Source organism: Trachurus japonicus, chromosome 11 (assembly GCF_045865225.1).
Source record: "Trachurus japonicus isolate A0001 chromosome 11, Traja_1.0".
NCBI classification, from domain to species: domain Eukaryota; kingdom Metazoa; phylum Chordata; class Actinopteri; order Carangiformes; family Carangidae; genus Trachurus; species Trachurus japonicus.
In genome coordinates this window covers 15,857,464-15,875,348 of record NC_140917.1, presented here as the reverse complement: position 1 = coordinate 15,875,348, position 17,885 = coordinate 15,857,464, and the positions used below count along the sequence as shown (strand labels likewise).

Here is a 17,885-nt window from a genome sequence, read left to right as displayed (position 1 = left end):
ACTCCCCAGCCATTGATGTTTGATTGTTAAATATGTTTTCACCTTGTTCAATTACTTATGTAAATTGCTTGAGTACCATTTCCTTTAAAAATCCCCTGACTTCCTGGTCTCAGCATGAGCCTGAAGAAGCCACAAGCGTAACGCGTTGCTCTGAAATAAACTAAAGATCCTCATAACCCAGTCTAGTGTGCGGTATGTTCCCACTATTTGTGTTTTTTTTTTCTAACTAGTGTACTCTTCTGAAGTATTTTGTATTTCTTTCTTCTTTTTTATTTTCATTTTATTTATTTATTTATTTTTAGAATGGAATCTTTAGATTTAGAATAGGCTAGAATCTGTTCAACAATGACTTTTACTATACCCTTTGCCATACACTATAACTCAAATATACCAATAATATATGGTCAGGGAAACATTTTTACTCAAAACTAATGGTTGAAATGAACTCAGCACCCCTTAAAACCCCTAGTTAGACATCTCACAAGCTTAAATTAGAATTTTCATTTTTTTTCTTTTTTTTCACCCGAGCCCTCTGGGCACCTTAACTTTGATTGACTCTCCAGAATTTTCCCAATGGATTTGGAAATAAATAAATTGAGAGCTGTTACTAGACACCTACAGGAACACAATGGTAAAGAAAGCTAGTGGTAATAAATTTTTTCACAGATGGTCAGAGTATCCTGCTAAATTGCTCTAACTAGTGGGACATTTTCTTCTTACAGCCGGAACCCTCGTGTCCTAGTTGGTTTCAGGTCGGAGCCATTAGAAAGAAACACCGCAAGTATGTGTGTACCATACATCGACCCACGCTGAATCCGTCGGTAGTGAAATGTGGACGAAAATCGTCTAAATCTTTTCGATTTATTAACGAAAGAGGACATAATTATTACCTACAGCGGGTTTGTGTTTTTACTCCACCCTCCGACCAGCCACCATGAAGATCAAGAGACAGAAACAAGCCAAGAAAAACACCAGCTTCTACAAATACAACTTCAACTTCAGGCAACCTTTCCAGATCCTCATCGATGGGACTTTCTGTCAAGCGGCTCTGAAAAACAAGATCCAAATCAAAGAGCAGATCCCCAAATACCTGATGGGTGAAGTGCAGCTGTGCACCACAAAGTGAGTGGCTACATGATGTTTTTTGTTTTTTGAGTTTAGTGAGTTCATTTCGTTCTTGTAGTAGAATCAAGTGCACACATCGATAGACAACAATATCCGATTTAAACATTTAAATAAACAACACACAGCAATTCATTTCTTTTTTTCCCCTTAAACTATAACATTAAATCCAGAACAAAAAAAATGTACCTTGACCAAAAAGGTGTAGGCTGAAGATTCAGCTTATTTTGCCTATACCCTTCTTACATCAACAGTTTCCATCAACTAATTTTAGAAATTTAGAAAGAACAAAACATGTGTCGGTATAGAGAAGGTAGCCCAGTTTATGAGAAAACTGGTGTTCATGCAGTTTTATTTATTTATCTGTCCCATCACATTTAATAAATAAAACTTAGTTATTTACCTGTGTGTGTGTGTGTGTGTGTGTGTGTGTGTGTGTGTGTGTGTGTGTGTGTGTGTGTGTCCCAGCTGTGCACTGAAAGAGCTGGAGACTCTGGGGAAAGAGTTGTATGGAGCCAAAATCATCCTGCAGAGGTTTCAGGTCAGGAGGTGTGCACATTTCAAGAGCCCAGTCCCGGCCTCAGAGTGTCTGCTGTCCATGCTGGGAGACACAAACCCACACCACTACTATGTAGCTACACAGGTAAGAAGAAGAGGTCCAAACACACACACACACACAGCAGATTTTTAAGTCATAGTCAGTGTAGATTGAGGTGAGTGAAAATGGAGAAAAGGGAACATCCTAAATCGTATCTTTTCTTTTTAACCTTTGAATTACAACACGTGGAAGAGATTTAAATTGAAATAAATCCCTGGGCCCTCTATAATCAAACCTTTATTTTACCTTGAGAGACCACTGAGGAGTTCTCATTTACATTGGTGTCGAGAAAACAGCAACACAGCAAAACATAAAACAATATTAGGTAAAAACAAGAAATGAATAAAAGAGAACAATGAGTAAAAATGGATAAGACTTAGTGGAGTTAAAAACGGTTACAATCAAATAAAACAATGTCAGATACTTTTAAACAGCTGTATTGATGGTAAAAAATATTCCATGCAGGTGCATTATCAAGAAAGATATTTGTCCTGTCTGTTTTTAATCATTTTATTCATAATAACTAGGAATTTGCAAGTTTAGGTGAATTAGGGCAACTTTCGTTCTTGATTAATGAAAACATTCTTCTTTTTTTTTTACTTTATTGCAAGGTTTCTCACCTTCACAAACATAGTCATAATCATTTCATTTTCTTAATTGTACCTTGCATTTTTTTTCTTTCTTTTTTCCAAGTGTATATTCCAAAGTAAATAACAAACAATAAAATAGGCTAAACAGACAAACATATATGCAAACTGGTACTTCCCAAATGAGGATATCAAAGATAGGAAACGAACAAACAAAAAAAAAGGATAAATAAGTAAGTTAATAATAATATAATAGAATAAACTAAAATCAACTAATGGGAAAATAAGCGGTGGTGCATGTATGCGTGTTCATGTATCTGTGTATGTGAGCATCAGTGTTGGGGTGGGGACCATTTAGTTCATCTCCTTAATTTGATTGAATATTTCCACTGTTTTTATCAGCCTTTCTTTACAGTATAACTTATTCCAAATATGTATTTGTTCCCCATTTATAAAAGTTAATCTTTCCATCTCTAGACATTGTTCCGTTGTTGCTACCCATGCTCTTAATTTTGGTGTATTTGATTATTTCCATGCTTTGGTCATTAATTTTTAATTTATTAATGAAAACATTCTTGGTAAATGCTTTCGCTTTTGTCCGTCTTGCGCCGGTCCAAGAATTTCACCATGCGCGCGGAGGCTCATGGGAAATGTAGTGTGAAAACACTTTGTCCAAAAGTCTTCGTAGTCCCTTTAAGAAGCTGAAATCAGAGAATTTTGACTTTTTTCCTTAAAAAACTACCCAAACCGATTATTTGATTCGAGCTGACGATTAATTTAATAAACGATTATTGTTAGAATAATCGATTAAAGGGATAGTTCACCCTAGAATGATATTTCGCTCATTATCTACTCACCCTCATGTTGACTAAGGGCTGGAAGAATTTTCAGAGTCCACCGTCCCTTCTCTGAGTTACAGGGGGTCTTGGTGTAGCAGTGCATTTCAATGCAACGGTTGCAAAGGGACACCAGAGCTCTTCGTAAAAAAACACACACAAAAAAACATCCAAATACCTCCATGATGCTCGTATATAATGTCCGTCTTGTGCTGAAGCCCCAAATTGCGTAATTGTCCCGAAAAAAATTAAATAAGTCCACATTCCAAGCATGTTTGTAGCATTAGCTCCTAGTATCTGTTGTCCGGCTCTCCCGCTGCCAGCGCGCATGCGCAAGGTTCACACTGAGACCGACTCGCTTCCTTGTTTACCCCGGCGAAGGACTAGAAGCAGTCCGTAATAGCCTGCCTTGCACCGGGACAACACTTTTTCGTGCAATTTTGGCCTCTTAAAACATATTTTAGCCATGGCTGAAGATTTTGATGTCGAGGACGAGCTGCATTTCTTTGCTGAGCCGTATTTGTACGAGCCAGAATGGACAGAGGAGGAACTCAGGCAACAGGACGAAGCAGCTACGGCAAACCTTGCGCATGCGCGCTGGCAGCGGGAGAGCCGGACAACAGACACTAGGAGCTAATGCTACAAACATGCTTGGAATGTGGACTTATTTAATTTTTTTTCGGGACAATTACGCAATTTGGGGCTTCAGCACAAGACGGACATTACATACGAGCATCATGGAGGTATTTGGATGTTTTATGTGTGTGTTTTTTTACGAAGAGCTCTGGTGTCCCTTTGCAACCGTTGCATTGAAATGCACTGCTACACCAAGACCCCCTGTAACTCAGAGAAGGGACGGTGGACTCTGAAAATTCTTCCAGCCCTTAGTCAACATGAGGGTGAGTAGATAATGAGCGAAATATCATTCTAGGGTGAACTATCCCTTTAATTGTTGCGGCTCTGTTTGTGTTTGATCTCCAGGACTTCACGGTGACCACAGGCCTGAAGAAGATCCCGGGGGTTCCTCTGCTCTACATCATCCTCAACACCATCGTGCTGGACAAACCCAGCCAGGCGTCGCTCAACCACGTCCAGGCCGTCCAGCTGGGCCAGGTGGTGAGCCCGGCGCTGCAGCAGAGCATCCGCAGCCTGAAGCAGGAGCAGCGAGTCAGCCCGAAGGACGGAGAGAGGAGAGGGAAGAAGAGGAAGAGGAAACAGAACAACCCCAACCCTCTGAGCTGCCTCCAGAAGAAGAAGAAGAAAGGAGGGCCGACGCCACCGCTGAAGAAGCCGTCGGGGGAGCAGGGGGAGAAGGCCAAGAGAAGTCGACACAAGAAAAGAAAGACGGACTCGGCTCCTTCTGGTACAAACACATAACGATGCAGGAAGACAGAGACTCAGCCATGTTGTTTCTTCCTTTACCTATTATATGAAGATGACAGAGATGTTCATGCTTAATATAACTCCAATCTAAATTCATCAGACTTTCCACATTAATGTTTGTTACAAAAAAAGAAGAGGAAAAAAACATTATAAAAATACTGTTTATGGTATTTGTTTTATTTTGAAAAGTCTTTGCAACAGTTTCCAGGACTCAGGGCTTCACAGGCATGAAACTGAGACTGTTCAGAAACAGAGCGATATTTTATTTTTTTGAGATTGAGATTGAGAGGATTTGTCTCGGCTTTTATACAAAATAAAAAAAAGCAGGTTTACAGGCACGTAGTTTAAAGTATAAGATGCACTCAGACGTTACATGATAATAAACAGTTTATATCGATGGGGATATCAAAAACAACGCATTTAGCAGTCTTTGCAGAAGCACAAGGAAGAGGTGTGGTCACGATTACTTGTTTATACTGCACGTTATGTAATTTTAAAAATGTTTTCTGCTTGATTCATTCTGGAGTATTTCTGTCGTATGTATGAGTTTAGAGTCCAAAACAATGACGCACATCCAACATGTGTCCGTTCAGACTTTCTTTGATCATGTCTGAGGTTTCCAAGTCATTCTTTAGATTAAAAATCTACTTTTTAAATACAAAAACAATTCATTCTCTATAACTGTGATACAGTATAACATTAAATAAACATTGACCAGAGTATGTATTTGATTTACACTGTCAAATGTTACTGTGGAACATTCTCACACCACAACAGCTGAATAGTCTTCATTATCAAGACAATATATTACTGTATGTCACCCAGTAACTAAATGATTATCAATATATATAAAAGGGACATTGGATAAATTCAAGTCATTTTTTAAGATTTAAAGAGCAAGACAGCGATAAAAAGTCTCTGGAGCAGTTTAACTCTACTGAAATATAACAGGACAGAACATGCACATATGGCAGATCACTGACGTTGTCTACAGGTTAAAACTCTAGACATCGAGTCCTAATTCAATACCACACACTATGAACTCACCCAGGAGTTTTTTTGTAGTTAGGAAATGATCTTAACTGTTTTAATCCAAACAGGAAGTGATTCATACTGACCCAGACTGACACTGCTGATTCTCCATTATCCAGTGTTAGTAGCTTTTATGCTTTTTAGGGTTTTGTAGAGCTGTTTAATCATCATCTACAACTGGATTTAAATTAGATTTCCAGCTGTGAGAAGCCTCTCCATTTCCTGAAAACACTTCGGGCTCAGAATTAAGTGCGTTGTACAGAATTGGGACACGACTGCAGTTTTGTTGCAAGGCGTAAACAGTCTGATGCAAGCAAAGCATTTGCAAAAACTACTGTTTTTAAAGTGCTAGGCTACAGATGTTGAACAATTGCATTCCTGGTTTGAGTCTGCAAATCACTACTGTCAACTGCTGAATTGTACTGTAGAAAACTGGATAATAGTGCATGCTCCTTTTAGCTGCTTAAATGAGAACCTCCAGATGAGATACATTTTTTTTGTTCCCAGCAGTAGTGGGAGAGATGAGCCTGCAAGTAACATGGCTGATTGGTTTGCCGCTGTGTAAACACACAGTTGTCTTCCACTGTAAACATTTCTTCACATACCACTCTTTAAATTTGGTGCCACACCAGTGCAACACAGCAGCTTCATGTGGGATGTAGTGCTTATCACAGTTGGTGACATCTGTTTGAAAAACAGTATAAAGCAACTTCAAACAATGAGCAAATAGAGTAGAATTTACAGTGAATATTAATACTATTAAGACATAATAAATATAAATTCATTAGTAAATAATAATAAAAAGAAAATAGTCCATTGTTTGAAGTTGCAATCCTCTTTTTCATCTCATGGGATTTGTCACGCAATAAATCTCTTAATGGTTCAACCATGTTATTCAGCCCTATTTGCTCCCATCACTGCTTGACAGCAACTTATTGCAAACAGAAGATTTAAAAAACAAACAAACAAACATACTCATTAAACTCCAACATTGTACTAAAAAACAAAGTCAATAAATTCAAATAAATGAATAAAACATGTCAGAACTCAGTGCTGTGTTGACCAAATGTAAGGAGGATGCGGCAGAATGTTATTTTTTCCTAGATGATGTGGAAGCGCGGTCCGGGTGTGGCGATGATGTCGCTGTACGGCTCCTCCTGGACCAGCTCCACCGCCTGCTGCTTCTTCAGGACCAGGAAGCTGTAGAACTTCGCTGCCGCCTGCTTCCTGTTGTTGTTCCTGCACAGGTCCAGCAGGCTGACCGACTGGGCGCCTGTTTTGGCCATCACCCTCTGACGTGAGAGAGAGAGAGAGAGGGGAAGGAAAGGCTCAAGTACTTGGAGTCTCGATCATTTCAAATATGTCAGTAGTGAACTTTGCTACATGTACTCAGAGGGCAGTGGTCTCTACTTTTGAATAATATTAACTGCTGTATTATTATCATTATCTTCTGCCTTTTCAAAGAAGTCAACATATACACACCTGTAGGCCATGAAGCATCTGCTGGGTTCTCTTGTTCCACCTCCTCTCCTCCTGGTCCTGGTCTCCTCCCTGCGCCTCCTCCTCCTGACACAGGAAAAACACCAAGTAAATACTGATAAAATCCTGGATACAGTGAGTGTATTCATTAAATAAGTCAAGGGACAAACAAAGCCACCTCTTCATCAGAGTCGTCATCGTTCTTTTTCTTGTCTTTATCGGCGAGGTCCAACTCTATCATCTGGCTGATGTTAGTGGTGGTTTCCTCAGGCGGCAACTCCACATTAGACGATGTCTCCAGCTGCTGAGACACATTACAGGCCCTGGACCCCTGCTGCTGCTGCTGCTGCTGCTGCTGCTGCTGCTGTTGCTGTTGCTGCTGCTGATCCAGAGCTCCCATCTAGAGGAGTGTAAGTGAGACACAGAGGGAGGGAGAGTTGTTGTGACTAAATAGAGTTACTAAAGTTAGAGGACATTCAGTACAGGGAGATATCAGTTGTGGAATAGTCTTATAGCTGTAAGGATGGGTGGCGTGTAACGTCGTCTTCACTTCAAAGCAGGGGTGCAAACTCGTCACCTTTCGGCGAAATTCGCCGTTTTGGATCCCAAATTGGTCATTTGTGTGATTCGTGTAAATCCGCAATAAAAAAAAAATTGAGAGGGGGGGGGGCCGGCGAGCCGAGCCGAGCCAATGCACCTGTCTCTTTAAGGCGCATGCACCTTATCTGGATGACAACGAGTGGTGGCAGCGCTGCTTCTGTCCAGCAATACACACCTGAAGCTTCACTTTTAATACAGACTAACTAACGCGACTTTGTGAGCATGGCGAGTGAAAGAGTCGGAGCAAGAAGATGTTCCAGCAGCATTGTATAGGTCTGCTCTGCTGTATGGGACCGCGTGTGTGTGATGATCGCGATCGCGGCCAATTAGCGATTAGCGCGTTTAGCTTTTATTAGCTCCAGTGTCTCCCTCTTCTCTGGAGGAGGGTCTGGCGAGCGAGACTAGCTCCAGAGCGACCTGTGCAGCAGCAGCAGGAGGAGGAGGAGGAGGAGGAGGAGGAGGTTGACTGACTGTGGCAGGACCCTCTGCCTCTGTTTCACTTTATGTTGCTGGTAAATAATGTGGCTGTAAAAGTAGTAGGCTAAAGTTAAATTATTTTGTATGCACTAATTAAAGGTGTACAGAAATGGCCGTTTGTCCCGTTTGTCGCGCCGAGTTGTCACGAGCTGCAACACGAGTTTACCCCATAGACTGTAAAAAGAATGGACGTAGCGTCCGTGACGTCACCCATTGGTTTGGGGGAGTCTGTTTTGTGCCGCTACTACGGGGGTTTGAACCGCGCCATGTTGGATTCTACTTGCCATATTTGGAGTGGTGCGGCCGTTGGCCGGCCGAGAGCCCGCCCACTGGCCTCGTAGCAGCGGTCGCCGGACCTGTCACTCAACGGTTCTGCGCCCTAATTGGCCAGAACTTTAAACCTAATAACAGTAAAACGGTAGAGTTTTAAAAAAATTCACCCCCCTCAGAGTGTGTGCGGGGGTAGAAACTATCGGTTGAGACCAAAAAAATGAAATGTACCAGGCTGTAAATATGTTTTTTAAAGCTGTAAAATCGGCTATTTTAACATGGGGCTCAATTGGAGTTGCTCCCTTCTGGAGCCAGCCCCCAGCGACAGCCCAGGGGATTGCAGCTTTTTGAACGCGGAAGTGAGCTTCACTTCTCAGACCGACAACTGCCCCCTTGGTTTACCCGAGTAAGGAAAACGAATTTGATTGGTCGTTATCGAGCGGGCGGGATATTCAAAGTTTGGGGCGAGCCCGAGCTCCGTGTGTGTGTGCGTGTCTCAGACGTTTGAATGACGGATGACGGATCCAATATCAGTGGCTAGTGAATCGTGTACAGGCTGACGTATAATCCGTGCGCCTGCATTATCCAATACGAAAAAAAAAACTACACTAAAATACACACTTTCATCACGGATTTACTCAAAAATAGAATTTTGCACAAAGTTTGGCCTACATCGTCTGATAGATGAGTTATTACACTAATTTTATGACCCAGAGTGGGCTCAAATTCAATTTTCTTTTCTGTACACCTTTAAAGGGGCAGAGCTTAGACATTTTAGCTTTTATATTTTATAAGATATAATTTTTGTAAGAACCACAATTAGTAAATATAGGTTATATATTTCAGTGAATATCTAATTGTTCTTAGCATTTGTTAGATAACTTTATTTGCCCAATAAATTAAAACATGTTGGAACTATCAATGTCTCCTCCCTTGCCGCCAGAATCTCACCTACTTTTAACCTCAGACTGTCACAATGATCTGTCAGATGTCAGACTGCCTCATTCTTTCAGTTTTAACCTGAATATACAAGACATGATTGATTTTCCCAACGATCAAAGTATACGAAACCAAACCGAAAACCATGACCACAAAACCGTGAACCGAACCGTTTGCTTGAACATCTTTTAAATACATATTGCCGCTTAATATGTTTTATGTAGCCTATGGCATTTTTAAGCTTCATGTGTGTTATTGGACAGAAAGAGCAGCGCTGCCTCGGAGCATAGCCTACGTACAGAAAACACATTTACATCAATAAATAAATGTTTCACAATGAACCAATCAGTCTGTATTAAATTTTATTTAGTTTGAAGGCAAGGTTTGCAAGGTTCATCTGATGGACATCAAGGGACAGATTCTCCCAAGTTTTGCACAGCTTTTGCTCATGCTAAACCTGCATAGGCTGAAGACCCCCTTCACATATTTCAAAACCAAACACAGAGAGACAGATTGTGCAGGTTTAACAGGAGCAAAAGCTGTGCAAACCTGAGTAAATCTGGACCCTAGTCTCATGCTAAAATTGACTGTAAATTCACCTTTTAAAGTTAGTTTTTAAAAAAAATTCCCCGGGGGAGCATGCCCCCGGACCCCCCTAGGGGGTCGGTATCTTGTCACCTTTTTCACCCCTGATGAGTTTGCACCCCTGCAAAGGCTACTTCAGTGTGAACTCACGGGCAGAGCCGGCTCCGTGTCCTGGGTTTTACGTTTCAGGCCGCGTTGGGAGGACGGCGGCGGCATGACTGATTCATCCAGCGTCGTCCTGCTGCCCTCCACAGCCGAGGTCTGAAGTGCACTGGCCTCCTCCATGATAGTCTGGTCTGAAAGACAAGTGGATAACGCACACTAGAAAAACTCCCACTCTTTTCTCAAAATCATTTTCCAGGACTTTTCCAGGACATTTTCAGCTGCTACCGTATGTACACTAATACATCCCCCGTCCCATTCATTCTTTGGAGAAGTGTCCTTTTCGTCAGTTGCACCTTATTTTGTATATTTAACCAGTTTGTTTCTATGTTTATTACTCTAACCCCCAGAAGTCTGATTAAAAGAGGTGCAGTTTATGGCTCTAACTGAAATAATCTCTTACATGCTTAGAAATTCTGACAAATTTATCATAGAACCACACAAACATGTTATTTTTGTTTTTAAACCACGCCCACTACAGCTCTCTGCTGCTCCTCTATCTGTCACTCAGCAGAGGAGACAAGGAGACTGCGGATGCGGGAGAGAAAACCCTCATGCTTGCAGTCCGATACTGGAAACACCATCAACTCAAAGTCTCTAGTTTTCTCACTAGGCACTTCTTTGGGAAAGTTAAAAGTCAAATAGAGCTCTGGTAGCTGATAATAATTTTCCAGGACAACTCAAGCTTTTCCAGGACATTTTTTCTAACTTTTCGTGTGTTTTCAATGACTGGAAAATTGGTCAACCATTTTCCAGGTTTTCCAGGACGCGTGGGAACCCTGACAACTGAACACAAAAATTCATTCTCACCCATGATGTCCCTCTGCTGGTGGCCTGTGGTTTCCTCTCTGGGAACCTCTGGGTTCTCCAGGTCTTTGAGGAACTCATCCAGACTGTCAGCCTCTCCGCCTTTCCTCCTCTTCCTCAGCTCATCTGGTACCAGCGGTGTCAGACACCTTGTAAACATCTAAAAACAGAAAAAAGGAGAAAAAATTAAAGAGGCAAATAGATAGAATATTTTTTAACGCTGTAAGGTGTGTGTAACCATCCCTCTGTTTTACCTTCAGCAGCCTGGCGTTCCAGAGGGGCTGAGCAGGAAGAGAGAAAAGCTTCTCCACTCCTCCGGTCTCCTTCCACATCATCAGCTTCTTGGTGGGAGGCGCCAGGTCCAGGGTGGTGACAATGTCGGAGTAGTCGGACAGCTGTGCGCGGATGGTTTTACTGTCCAGCTCCTTCACGCTGTCCACAATCAGCTTCCTCTTACGCTTTGCCTTGGTTTCCTTTACTGCATAAACCACAGAGGGACAGATATAAAACTTAGCAGCGCAAACCAAAAGAGCTTTCCACAAACAAAATATTTTTAGTTTTCATTTGTATATAGTCTTGACTTTCATTTAGACTGAATTTTCCATAATGTGAAAGTGCAGAGATCGAGGAACCGCTGCTTCACCTGTTATGTCAATGGGCTCCAGAGCGAACGTTTCTTCCTCGTTGTGAACCAGAGTGGTCTGTTCTGCCTGGTCTGCCATGGCTGGAAGCGGCTCCGTTGGGCCTGAGTCGGGACTGTCCGGGGCTCCCGCTAACAACACACAACACACAGCCGCTCACCACACTGGATGGTTTTCAACACGAGGAGCTGTTGCAACACATGAAAGACTTGTTGCCGCTGTTATTTGTGGAACCGACCTGAGAGGGCATCAAAATCATCATCATCGTCTCCGTGGTCCTGAGGCATCATCACGCTCTCTGCGATGGCGGGAGGATCGTCGAAGATGCCGCCTCCGTCCTCATTACTCAGCAGCTTGTCCACTACGCAGAGATATAAATGTAGGTAGTGTGTTGTGTTGTTTCTCATGTTATAAAACAGCTGTCTTAAAATGATCACACAGATTAAGCGTGGGATCTTACCCAGCATGCCTCCCTCGTTGCTCTCCATGGGGTTGTCTCCGAAGTCGTCCTTGTACTGGTCGTCGTACTCCAGGTGGTTGGACTTGTCGGCCATCTGGTTGGTTCCTCCTTCGGCCTCCAGCAGCAGGTTGGAGGCCGACGTTCCCATGATGTCCACCTCAAACGCACTCTCCTCCCGCATCATCTCCCGGTCGTCCATCCCAAAGTCAGCTGCACAACAGAAAACGTGTATCCTTACAGAACATAATGTGTGAATGTGGGCGAGCTGAGGGCATCATGCTATCAACTAACAATGAAAAATAAATACTCTTGAGTGTTTAAGCTGCTGGTGGATCTCAAAAAAGCAACATTTCATGTACCTCGTGGAAGTGTCATATAATGAGGTAGGCGTGTGTTGAAGTAATCCCCGGGGGCAGTTTCAGGAGATCTGGGCCGCTGGAAATGCTCAGGTTTGGAGAGTTTTTTTCTAAAGTCTCATTTTGTAACGTCACAACTTCAGCGGAAGTCCCTATATGGCAAGTCGCCTGAATCTGAGCGTTTCAGAGCGAAGCCGGAAGGAGTCCAGAGACAGCTTGTATGCAATAAGTAGTTTTTTTTATCAATCTAAACTTCCAATAGTGCTCCACTGGGGTTCAATATAACATTAAAAGCCCCTAAAATGAGCATATTAGGTCCTCTTTAAGAATACATTACTGAACAAAAGTGTACATGCTCTGTAGAAAGACACCTACCGAAGTCATTGTCCTGCAGCAGGTTGAGGTTGCCCACCTCCTCTCTCATGGTGATCTCCTCCACTCTGCTCTGGTTCAGGTTGAACTGCTGAGCCACGTCAATGTCACTGGAAATAAAAACACGCTGCACGGTCGATACACTATTTATCTTATATTCACAGCTCTTCTGCTCAAATATAATTTTATTTTTATTTTTAGGAGAAAAGTGGGAAAGATGAAATGCACTGCAGCTAAACTGAACCCACACTTTGTTGATTTCTTCAGTATTTTCCAGGAGTTAATTTGTTTTGTGGAGCTTGTCAGCCCACATGTTTTGTCTCTTTTTATCTACATTTCCCAGAATATTCAAATGAGTTACACTTTTGACAGTGAGGGTAAGAGCCATCACAGTAATTCTATACTGGAAAGAAAACTGAAAATGTTTCTGAGCATGAACAACATGGACATGGTGTTTGTTGCATGTCTTTCTATGATATTTTCCCCTGTCATCTCCATTCTCCTCTCCATCCTCTCTTATCTCGTTTTCTCCTGCAGATGCAGACTGTTCGAGGACTCACTCGAGGTCTGGTAGTGGCTGGTCAAAATCATGGAACTCCTCAGGAAGAGTGATGGCGTTGTACGCTGCCTCTCTGTTCTCCTCTGGAAGATCCACCACACCTGAAACACCACAGTGTAGGAGGAAGGTTACAGCGTGTGATGGTGAGGAAAAACTGATGGGAGTCATACAGTAGGTGAGAGTTATGAATCGCCCCAAACCTGGTCTGAACGCCATCTTGATCTTGATGAAGGCTTCGTTACAGTCCGCCAGCAGGTACTTGGCCTTCCTGTGGTAGATCCTCACCACCCCCAGCAGCAGATGCCCCGATGTCCGTAAAGCCATTTTCACCTGTAAAGGTAATGATAAAAGGTATGTCCAGGGGGAAATCTGTTATTATACAGTGAAATCAATCTGCAGTGTTTTATATAAACTATACATCAAGGTACAAAAGCCCAAACAATGTTAGAATTAGGGTTTGGGTTTAAAAAAATCGATTTTCCGATTCATATCAATCTTTATAGGGTTCTGATAGGGATCTGATAACGAATCATAAAATCCTTAGATCGATCTTTTAATGTATGCTATTTGCGATAGTGATTATCACCCACAACTGTTTACTTCTGGAGTGGGTCATATTAAATAAATGTGCATTAATGCAACTGCTTTTTAATGTAAGCATTAATATTTTTAATGATGCACCAGGTTAGAGAGTTTAATCTTTGTACAATTTGCAGCCTTAGTTTTGTTAAAATCTCTTTCATAACCAAAAAAAATGGTATTAAAACTGAAATATCTCTGAATGAATCAATATTGAATCGAATCGGGACTTTGTGAATCGGAATCAAATTGATTCAGTAAATCAGTAGCGATACCCAGCCCTAGTTAAAATGGTGTCTTTAAGTCTAACCAGCGGGCACAAAACTCAAGATGTTAAGTTTAATAAGATGTAAAAACCAACAACTATCACCAGCAACCATTTCTTAGTTTTGCTATATTAAGATTATTATAATTACTTGCCAAATTTGTAAAATTCACTTAGGATATTTCACCACTTTCTGACACAAGTGTAAAGCTAAAGGATGAATTTGGCAGTGATGCACAATCATCAATCTGTGAGGTGTCAATCCTAAAAGTCTGATGATCTGCTGAATTTGACTTCTTTGTTCTTGTGACTCAAAACTAAATGTTACATCAAACATCAGCAGCTAATACCAAACAGGCTGCAGGATCTCTGGGACTACTTTTGTGTGAGTCTGAAACATCAACCCCCAAAAGTACCAACTACACATAAACCCGTGAAGCGTTACCTTGGGTGAGATGATGCTCTCAACGCTGCTCTCCAGATTACACTCAAACACATGCGCTTTGGTCAGCTTCTTGTCCCAGTGGGCCGCCAGCCAGATTTTGGCCAGCGGCCCACGTTTGCTCAGGACAAAGTGAGCGTAAAACATCGTCTCAGCGTCTTCTCACCACAAGGGAAAGGGGAAGGGGAAGGGAGTCTGGCCTGCAGAGAGAAAACAACACACAGGGGCGAAACATCACAGTTTGTATGAAATCACAACTCTCAATAGGGAAACAGAGCTGGGAGGACACACTCAGGGTGTTGTCTCATCTTTTTGATGAGACTCTTTGAAGAAGAAACAACAGATTTGAATATATTTATTAAGACTTATTTAAAAGCTGCTATGATTCTGATAAATATAGACAAAAACAATTAATTAATCAAGAAAATAATCTGCATATTAACCACTAATAAAATGGAACTATAGTTGCAGGCCTAATTTCTTTTGTCCTTGTCAAGCTCTGTCAACATTGTTCAGGTGAAGTAAAAAGATTGGTGTTTGTTACATTTTCACCTTTTAATTTCCTGCCCTAATATAGTATGCTCCAGTATTTATACTCAGTTTCTACTCTCTTTTGCACTGTGATGATTACTGAAGATCATTGCAGGGGCTGGCTTACGGGGCTTGTGCTCCAAATCTTTCACTGTTCATCATTTTGGTACCAAAACCAGATCATAGCTGCAATACAAATCAATTAGTTTTACACTGAATGGTCAGACAGAACAGAAAACGGCGGCTCTGTGTTGTGTTATTGCTCAGTGTCTGTCACTGAAGCAAAAGCTGGGACAGTTTCCAGTGACCAACTTTAATACTCTCACAACCAGGCCAACAAAATGAAGCAAGTAAAATAAACACACCCCAGGACAGCTCTGCTGGAATAATAGAATAAACACTGTTTGCAGACATTGAGATGTCTCAGAAAGCTAAACGCCATCCCTGGTGATAATACTGCATTCCCCTCACCTCTGAGGTCACAAGCTCTGAGCTCTGGTTACGACCTATGGTTACGACATGTTAACAATACAGGAAAATTTGCAAACCTTTGGCTAGTTATTGTTATTAGGGTTGTAACAACACACTATGTGATAGTTAGTGCATGAAAGCAACATGTTGCGTCTTCTGGCGTGGTTACATAACTTTTGACGCTATAGTTAGCGTGACTTTATAACTAAGTTAAAAGCAATGTTAACTACTGTTACACTACCTTATGTGCAACAGTAATTAACGTTACTTTTTCTTCTTTTGTTATGGATTATCAACTGCAGCCATTTGCTCTTCTCCTTCTCGTCAGAAGGCAAGCAATAGAAGGACAATGGCAAGGTCTTTTTGGACTCTGATCTGTTAAAACAGCGAGGGACACAGCACTGCGGCATGTTTGAAAGTCGAGAGCCAGCACTGTTTTTTTTGGTTTTTTTTGCTTTTTTCACAGCACAGTTTGGGCCCGGAAACAGTATTATTCAAACAATTGCTTCGTCAAGAACATTAGTTGGTGTAAACATGCTAACCAGTCTGAGATGTTTAGCTGTGTGTTTGCTTTTGTTGAGGTCACACTGTCGTCTTAAGATGAACAAATCAGATGTCTCAACATGGACAATTTTTTTTTTCTTTATTGACAAGCATGTAGAGTACAATAATGTTTTTAGACAAAAAATAGATATGAAACGAGGTAATAATCAGGCGAGATGGTAATAAAAAAATACCAACAATAACAATTAGAAGAGGAGAGAAACAAACAAAAAAAAGAAAAGAAAAAGAGTACATGTTGGTCAGAATACAGAGGACATGGACAATGTTTTAGTAGCAGATCGGGGTGTGACGTCATTCCCACTCTAAATTCCGAGGTGACCTAAACGCAGCACCAGCCCCGGACCTCAGTTGAACTTGTAACCGCCCCTGTCTGTCTGTCTGTCTGCGATGCTGATTTTCCATCTCAGTGTAACCTAACACACAGGGGGGGTCTGTGTGTGGTAACAAAAAGCGTAAACACACCAGAATCCGTTTCAGATTTAATTATATTAACCGTCAAGAGCCAAATCCACCGCCGGGATGTGTCCTTCAGGTAAAACGGTCTACCTGCAGCAGCACTGCACTACATCATGCCAGCACCTGCTACACCAAATATATTTTGACTGTTATTTGTCAGTGCAAAAAAACATAATCAATCAGTAACGTTAGACACAGGGGAAAAGTCCATCGTTAACGAGAAATGGACACGATTTTATTAACGGGAATGTCATTAAAAGGAGACGACCACAACCCGTAAACGGTTACAGGTAGGCTACGTCAAACCGCAATAACCGTTGACGCTTCCCATTTGAGATTTAATAAATACGTGCATGTATACATTTGTTAGATTTATATTTATCTAGAGAGAGAAAGCGACTTAAATATTTTCATTTTAATTGTCCTATTTTGTTTTCCTGGCCGTCACATCGTAGATAAATGACTCACCGGGTCGCCTTCTCCGGCTGCTGCTGCTGCTGTTCTTCCTCCTCCTCCTCCTCCTCCTCCTCCTCCGACTAAAACAAACAAGATGGCGTCCTGTCTCCCTCCTCCACAGTCCCTGAGATTGGATGGTTTGAAAACCTCAGCAGCAGGATGCAGAGAGTGGTGCTGATGTGGGGCAGAAGAGGGGTGTGGGGGCACTTAAGGCTAAGTAGTTATGAAGTAAAGGTAAAAGTATATTAATAAGTGACATGTATTTAAAGTAACAAAAGTGTAAAAGATAAAATAAAATAAAACCTTCACAGTATGGTGATTAATTATTATCACTGATAAATAAGGAACATTTTAAGCCATTTGACCTGAAAACATCAAGTAGCCTATATGTGAATATTTCATTGTAAGTTTAAATACCTTACTTATTACAAATATATAGTGAGTTTTGCTGGAATATCTGCTGCTGTAGCTGCTTCATCGAGCACCAGGAGCACTAGGCTGCATGAGGAAAAGTAGTGTGCTCATGTGACACAGCACCAGCTCAGCTGACAGAGGACTGAGCACTGCAGTCCCTCAGGCTGCTGGAGAGTAGGCTACACCAGCGCAGCACAATATGAAAAAATAAATCAGCCACAGCTTCTACACCTTAAGCCTAAATATCATAGTTGCTTAAGTAGCCTATCTTGTATTTTCTTTTTTAGTATTTCCAACTTTCAGTTAATAATGAATAAAACATTGTGTGGAATTAGAGATCTAAAACTTTAAAAGAGTGGAGAGACACAATTTACTTTCCATACAATTTCTTCCCGGCACAGTTTCTTTCAAAGACAATGAAACTTTTGTTAGCTTCCTCTCT

The 17,885-nt window shown here is 41.5% G+C and overlaps 2 protein-coding genes across 2 annotated transcripts; one reads left to right on the top strand and one right to left on the bottom strand.

Annotated features, from left to right (window-relative positions):
• The first annotated feature begins 766 nt into the window (after positions 1-766).
• utp23 (UTP23 small subunit processome component) lies at positions 767-5,395 on the top strand. The gene is made up of 3 exons (XM_085791245.1): positions 767-1,122; positions 1,591-1,765; positions 4,125-5,395. Exons 1-3 carry the CDS (start codon positions 935-937, stop codon positions 4,518-4,520), a joined length of 759 nt encoding a protein of 252 aa, XP_085647371.1. The 5' UTR covers positions 767-934; the 3' UTR covers positions 4,521-5,395.
• A 1,120-nt stretch (positions 5,396-6,515) lies between these two features.
• rad21b (RAD21 cohesin complex component b) lies at positions 6,516-17,203 on the bottom strand. Its single transcript, XM_085791244.1, has 14 exons — positions 17,042-17,203; positions 14,555-14,751; positions 13,466-13,595; positions 13,267-13,366; positions 12,710-12,816; positions 11,979-12,188; positions 11,757-11,879; positions 11,521-11,649; positions 11,132-11,355; positions 10,881-11,037; positions 10,059-10,204; positions 7,216-7,437; positions 7,041-7,124; positions 6,516-6,850 (listed from the first exon to the last, which is right to left on the bottom strand). Exons 2-14 carry the CDS (start codon positions 14,696-14,698, stop codon positions 6,659-6,661), a joined length of 1,968 nt encoding a protein of 655 aa, XP_085647370.1. The 5' UTR covers positions 14,699-14,751; positions 17,042-17,203; the 3' UTR covers positions 6,516-6,658.
• Positions 17,204-17,885: the final 682 nt, after the last annotated feature.

What these genes read in the sequence shown, in the direction of transcription:
- utp23 (XM_085791245.1), top strand. Translation starts at nt 935, where the DNA reads ATGAAGATCAAGAGACAGAAACAAGCCAAGAAAAACACCAGCTTCTAC. An exon ending in GTGCAGCTGTGCACCACAAA is followed by an intron (nt 1,123 to 1,590) that starts GTGAGTGGCTAC and finishes TGTGTGTCCCAG; the next exon opens with CTGTGCACTGAAAGAGCTGG. An exon ending in ACTACTATGTAGCTACACAG is followed by an intron (nt 1,766 to 4,124) that starts GTAAGAAGAAGA and finishes TTTGATCTCCAG; the next exon opens with GACTTCACGGTGACCACAGG.
- rad21b (XM_085791244.1), bottom strand. Translation starts at nt 14,698, where the DNA reads ATGTTTTACGCTCACTTTGTCCTGAGCAAACGTGGGCCGCTGGCCAAA. An exon ending in TGATTTTGATGCCCTCTCAG is followed by an intron (nt 11,650 to 11,756) that starts GTCGGTTCCACA and finishes GTGTGTTGTTAG; the next exon opens with CGGGAGCCCCGGACAGTCCC. An exon ending in GGAACGCCAGGCTGCTGAAG is followed by an intron (nt 11,038 to 11,131) that starts GTAAAACAGAGG and finishes TTCTGTTTTTAG; the next exon opens with ATGTTTACAAGGTGTCTGAC.